This window comes from Tupaia chinensis, unplaced genomic scaffold, assembly GCF_000334495.1.
Source record: "Tupaia chinensis unplaced genomic scaffold, TupChi_1.0 Scaffold000047_1, whole genome shotgun sequence".
NCBI classification, from domain to species: domain Eukaryota; kingdom Metazoa; phylum Chordata; class Mammalia; order Scandentia; family Tupaiidae; genus Tupaia; species Tupaia belangeri.
This window is the reverse complement of record NW_006159505.1, coordinates 5,863,669-5,870,062: the sequence shown is the minus strand read 5'-3', so window position 1 is coordinate 5,870,062 and position 6,394 is coordinate 5,863,669. Positions and strand designations below refer to the sequence as shown.

At 55.9% G+C, this 6,394-nt stretch overlaps 1 protein-coding gene across 15 annotated transcripts in view; it reads right to left on the bottom strand.

Annotated features, from left to right (window-relative positions):
* TSKU (tsukushi, small leucine rich proteoglycan) overlaps positions 1-6,394 on the bottom strand; it is a 16,661-nt gene that overhangs the window by 7,185 nt on the left and 3,082 nt on the right. For 2 of the 15 annotated variants that reach the window (XM_027774294.1, XM_006141045.3), the window contains exons 1-2: positions 4,897-4,914; positions 1,178-1,307 (exon numbers count right to left, since the gene is read on the bottom strand). Coding sequence is in view for 3 of the 15 variants with exons in the window: in XM_006141028.2 (XP_006141090.1) it covers positions 477-574 (98 nt within the window). In the remaining 12 variants the exon portion in view is untranslated. The other 13 variants (XM_027774305.1, XM_006141035.2, XR_003550454.1 and 10 more) reach the window with 12 other exon arrangements.

Below are 6,394 nucleotides of genomic sequence, written 5' to 3'. Positions count from 1 at the left end.
CCAGTTAGGCATGGGGCCGAGGGTCAGCATGGCCCATGCCAACCCGGGAAAGGACTTTGCTTCAATTGGCAGCTCCAAGACATTGAGCTGCCTCCTGCCTTAATCCCCCTAGTTATGAGCTCACTCCCACTCCCGCCAATGAAATCCCCAGGTGGAAATTTCATAAACATCCTGCCCTCCAACCACTTAGTCAGCTCTGGAAACGCAAGGCAGAAAGAATTTCAGGGCCAAAGTCCCGGCTCTCCCGGCAGAATCACCAATGCGCACATCTGCACAAGCACGTCAGCATGTACCTCACTGGCATCTCGGTTCTGCCTCACCACCATCCTTGACTGCAGGGATTACTGCCCTTACTGTGCAGACGAGGACGTGGGTATTACTCACCCAGTGGTGGGAGACAAAGACTCAACCCTGACGTCTCAGCTCCAAATCCTCTCCCTCAGCTCCCAAATGGGCACACGCACATGACAGCTTACCGCTGGCCTTGCTGGGCTGTAATGACACGTCTACTCATCTGTCCTCCTATGGACGTGGATGGGGTTCGATTTATTCTTATGTCCTTGGAGCTAAGCATCGGGCCTGGCACAGGGCAGGTATACTATGTGAAGATTTCAGACGCTTGGACTACTGCCACCTTACCGAAGGACACTTTTCCCACACTTCAACTATTATTTGATCTGTTCTGACACCCTGTAAGGTCAACAGTTTAGATGGCATCATTCCTGTTTCATAGCTGCCCAGAAGCCCAGAGAGGTTCAGTGATCTGTCCAGAGTCACACAGTAAGGACAGGGGCTGGGCTCAGGACCCAGGTCATTCTTTTCATCATTGTTTTAAGACTTGCTGTATGTTGCCAGGGCTGCATTTGAACTCATGACCCTCTTGACTTAGGCTCCCTAATAGTAGGGATGACAGGAGCATGCCATTATACCTGGCTTGACCTGAAGTACTCTGACTGCAGCACCTGGCCTCCTCAATGACTCCATCCCTGGTGGAGGTGGGGCCTGGAAGGCTAGCAGCCTCATCGGAGGAAGACAGTCTAGTAGGAGGTGAGCAAAGTTCACAATGCCAAGTGTAGCTAGCAGGCCGGGCTCTGACCCTGCAGGGCCTTTCCCACCATTAGGTTTGGGTGTGCCAGTCCACTCATGTCCGAGTCCTCTTCTGTGATAGGGTGAGCACCTGGTATTGCTCCCAGCTGGATGCTGTGGGATCCCATGAGGTAAAGCAGAGACTCAGCTCTGGGACAGGCACTCGGCCGCCCGGCCGCCCACCACACGTCACTTCTTGCCCCTGTGGGTTATGGCTGGGGCTAGAGAAGAAAAGGAACTGAGTACCAGCAGATCTTAAGGCGTGGTAGGGGTCCAGATGGAGAAGAATCCAGAACGCATTCCTAAAGGCCTTGCACTCTCTCAGTCCATGTCTAGGGTCCTGCGAGGCTACTCTTCCAGGGAATCAGGAAAGGGAGCTGGAAGCCCACAGGGCCCAAAGCGGGCTAGAGCACTTGTGCTGCCTGTGACAGAACAGAGACTTGATGTCACATCAGCAGCTACCCCGGGACAAGTGGGCAAACTCCCCCCTCATCCTCCAGGCAGTCACTTCATCCTGCCTAAGTTGGTCCCCATGCTGCCACCTGAGGCTACTCTTCCAGGGAATCAGGAAAGGGAGCTGGAAGCCCACAGGGCCCAAAGCGGGCTAGAGCACTTGTGCTGCCTGTGACAGAACAGAGACTTGATGTCACATCAGCAGCTACCCCGGGACAAGTGGGCAAACTCCCCCCTCATCCTCCAGGCAGTCACTTCATCCTGCCTAAGTTGGTCCCCATGCTGCCACCTGCCTGCTGGCCATCCTGCCTAAGTTGGTCCCCATGCTGCCACAACCTCCCTGCTGGCCCTGTCTCCACCTGCCAGCCAAGCTGGGTGCCAGAGTGCAGACTAGGACCCCAGCGCTGCTCCCCAATTAAACCTATAAGACCAAGAGAGCTTTCCCGCCTAAAGGCTACCACTTTCCTCGGGGCCCTGCCTTTGCACGCTCACTCCCACTCCCGCCAATGAAATCCCCAGGTGGAAATTTCATAAACATCCTGCCCTCCAACCACTTAGTCAGCTCTGGAAACGCAAGGCAGAAAGAATTTCAGGGCCAAAGTCCCGGCTCTCCCGGCAGAATCACCAATGCGCACATCTGCACAAGCACGTCAGCATGTACCTCACTGGCATCTCGGTTCTGCCTCACCACCATCCTTGACTGCAGGGATTACTGCCCTTACTGTGCAGACGAGGACGTGGGTATTACTCACCCAGTGGTGGGAGACAAAGACTCAACCCTGACGTCTCAGCTCCAAATCCTCTCCCTCAGCTCCCAAATGGGCACACGCACATGACAGCTTACCGCTGGCCTTGCTGGGCTGTAATGACACGTCTACTCATCTGTCCTCCTATGGACGTGGATGGGGTTCGATTTATTCTTATGTCCTTGGAGCTAAGCATCGGGCCTGGCACAGGGCAGGTATACTATGTGAAGATTTCAGACGCTTGGACTACTGCCACCTTACCGAAGGACACTTTTCCCACACTTCAACTATTATTTGATCTGTTCTGACACCCTGTAAGGTCAACAGTTTAGATGGCATCATTCCTGTTTCATAGCTGCCCAGAAGCCCAGAGAGGTTCAGTGATCTGTCCAGAGTCACACAGTAAGGACAGGGGCTGGGCTCAGGACCCAGGTCATTCTTTTCATCATTGTTTTAAGACTTGCTGTATGTTGCCAGGGCTGCATTTGAACTCATGACCCTCTTGACTTAGGCTCCCTAATAGTAGGGATGACAGGAGCATGCCATTATACCTGGCTTGGCCTGAAGTACTCTGACTGCAGCACCTGGCCTCCTCAATGACTCCATCCCTGGTGGAGGTGGGGCCTGGAAGGCTAGCAGCCTCATCGGAGGAAGACAGTCTAGTAGGAGGTGAGCAAAGTTCACAATGCCAAGTGTAGCTAGCAGGCCGGGCTCTGACCCTGCAGGGCCTTTCCCACCATTAGGTTTGGGTGTGCCAGTCCACTCATGTCCGAGTCCTCTTCTGTGATAGGGTGAGCACCTGGTATTGCTCCCAGCTGGATGCTGTGGGATCCCATGAGGTAAAGCAGAGACTCAGCTCTGGGACAGGCACTCGGCCGCCCAGCCGCCCACCACACGTCACTTCTTGCCCCTGTGGGTTATGGCTGGGGCTAGAGAAGAAAAGGAACTGAGTACCAGCAGATCTTAAGGCGTGGTAGGGGTCCAGATGGAGAAGAATCCAGAACGCATTCCTAAAGGCCTTGCACTCTCTCAGTCCATGTCTAGGGTCCTGCGAGGCTACTCTTCCAGGGAATCAGGAAAGGGAGCTGGAAGCCCACAGGGCCCAAAGCGGGCTAGAGCACTTGTGCTGCCTGTGACAGAACAGAGACTTGATGTCACATCAGCAGCTATCCCGGGGCAAGTGGGCAAACTCCCCCCTCATCCTCCAGGCAGTCACTTCATCCTGCCTAAGTTGGTCCCCATGCTGCCACCTGCCTGCTGGCCCTGTCTCCACCTGCCAGCCAAGCTGGGTGCCAGAGTGCAGACTAGGACCCCAGCGCTGCTCCCCAATTAAACCTATAAGACCAAGAGAGCTTTCCCGCCTAAAGGCTACCACTTTCCTCGGGGCCCTGCCTTTGCACAGGCTATCCCCTCTGAGGAAGATGACAAAGGTACCTCCTTTTCTTTTCTCTCATGCAAATGCTCACTTACCTGATCTGAAAGCCTCAGGAGGCCCTCCCAGTATAACCTGCCCCTTGTCCAACAAAAAGTCCCCTCTCTCTGGGCTCCCATGGCTGCTGGTACTATGCTACCTCATGGTTTGTGGCTCTCTACAAATCTGTGTCCAACTCCTTGCCTACCTGGGGCCTGGACCATGTGAGAGGATAAACCAGGTGATGAAAGTCATGGGCAAAAAGCTTCCTTTGCTTAGGGAGGAGCACAATGATGGGCCCAACTGTGCAGGAAATCTAGGGCACTGCAGGAGGTGAAACAGAGTTAAGGACCAGAGTCCTTAACCAGAGTCCCCCCTTCTTCAGTCAGCGCAGCTGAACTAATGTGATGTGCACGGTGCAATGCATACAGCAGATCACCCCGCATGTTGTTAGGACATGCAGCTCATCGTTCTATTTAACTTTTGCAGCAGAGCAGTGGCGCGAAAATTAGTGTCATCATTTGAAGGGTGAAGAGACAGAACCGGCAGGTAGAGTCACTGGTCCCAGTCACAGAGGTAGGGAGAACTAGGTGGGAGAGAAACCCAGGTCCTTCTGACTCTGGGAAGGTCAGTGTGCTTGGCTTCTGGAATGGTCTCCCAGTCTCTGGCACTGCTTGGCCAGAGACAATTCTTGGAATTACCAATGCTAACCTGCTCTGCCTGTTAAAGCCCTCTAGCATCTCTTGCTGCCCACAGTGGAGGTTCAAATCCCAGCCTTGCAATCAAGATGTACTCCACCCCCTCAAGATCTTGTATCTGGCAGTCCACAATACTGCCCAGTCTTATGCTTTTAGGACTCATGGAGTCCTGAACACACTGCCCCTCCCTGTGGGAGCTCCCCCCCCCGCCCCTTTTTTGTTCTCACTGACTTCAAAATCCTGAGCAGTAGCCTCCCCCATCAGGCTCCTCCATCAGGTTACTCCCAGGAAGTCTCTTAGAACTTGCTTTGGCCTGGGGTTCCAGAGCGGGCATAGCCCAGCCCCGCCCTAAGAAAGGATAAGTAAACGTCTCAGCACATCCCTTGCTTTGAACCAGAAGTTACAGTTAAGAAGAAAATAATCTGGACTCTCTCCACCTGCATTCTATCATTTAAAAGGTAAGGGGGAAAACCATCAAGCTTGTCCCTCCCGTCTGACTCACCCATCAGCTTTTGCCTTTCCCTGGTGCTGGAGGAAGTTGTAGGTAGAAACCATGTGGAATCAGGGCTCCCCCAGGTCTTGCCTTCCAGGTCTTCCTTTTGTAGGAGCAACCTAATGGCTGGGAATTGGGCAAGGCAGGATGGAGATGCAGATTATCCAGGTTCTGGGATCTCAAGCAGTCAACCAGAACAAGAAAGGAGGACCGGTTCCTCAACACCTCCCCTTCCAGAAGGGGAAGTCCAGTGCCCACAGTCACCTCCTTCGGGGGTAGTGGCCTGTGCCCCTCCCTCCTGTCCGCAGCACCCACAAAGTTATAGTTTAAAGTCTGGAATTGGGGGTGCAGAGATTTTAGGATTATCTTCACCACTCAGGGTCAAAAGACCAGTAGGCGCCTGCCATGTGAGCCCTCCCTCTCTGGTCTGTTTGGAGTTCTACTTGTCTAGATTTATCCAAAGGGCACAGTGCCTAGCCAGGAAGGCTAGAGAAGTTCCTCAGTCACCTCCTTGCCTCCAAGTGTGTGTGGGGGGGTCTGCCCCCAGCTCAGCTGTGCAGCACAGGGTACCCAGATGGCAAGCTCTGTCCCAGAGGGAGTCCTCACTCCATCCAGGACAAAAAGGCCTGGACTCCCCCAGGCTAGTGGCTATTCTGTTGGAAACCAGTGTCCAAGGTTCCCACACCTCCAAGTCCAAACCGGGTCTTGAGAGCCCAGATCTGGGCAGTCATGGGCCTCTCAGCTAAGGATGGAGGGCTGGTCCCCAACTCGGGGGCGGGGCTGCAACTCGCCATGCAAACCCATCTCAGCAAGACACCCACTCTCTGAAAGTCGCCAGCAGCCCTGTCTTCCCTTTCTCTCCCCTCCCCTCCCCAGGAGGCTGGATCGTGCTCCCAGACTTGCGGATGGGTGGCGCGCTCCGCCCAGCCCCGGTGCTGCGACCACCCACCGGCCTACCCAGTCCCGTCCAGTTCCCTTTTGGCCCTGTTCTGGGAGGTGGAGAGGGGGCAGGCTGCTGACGCCCCTCGGCAGGGCTGCAGCGAGGAGCCAGGCTGTTGCCGAGGAACCCGGAGAAAAGTTTGAAGCTAAGTCGGGCCCGGGTGGACAGCGGGGAGCGAGGAACTGGGGGGGCGGCTGCTTGCGGCGCGCACACTCCACGGCCACCACCCCCGACACGTCGACAGGCTCAGGCACAGCCGGCCCCGCGCCCCGCGGACACACAAAGGCACGACAGACGCACGTCCCCGACCCCGACCCTACAAAGCCCGGTAACGGCGAGCCGTACGTGTGCACAAAGACCCCCGAGGCGCACGCCCATGCCTGAGGACGCAGCCTTTGTCCCCTGGAAGCCCTCTCACCCGGGCCGGGGCCCCACTGCGGCCGAGCCGCGGGGTCCGGCCGGCTGCACCCCGGTGCAGGAAAAGTTGAGGGGCCCCTCCAAGCCCCGCTCGCCCGGTGCGGGCGAAGCCCGTCTACCGAGAGGGCGGCGAACTGGGGCCGGGGCCCG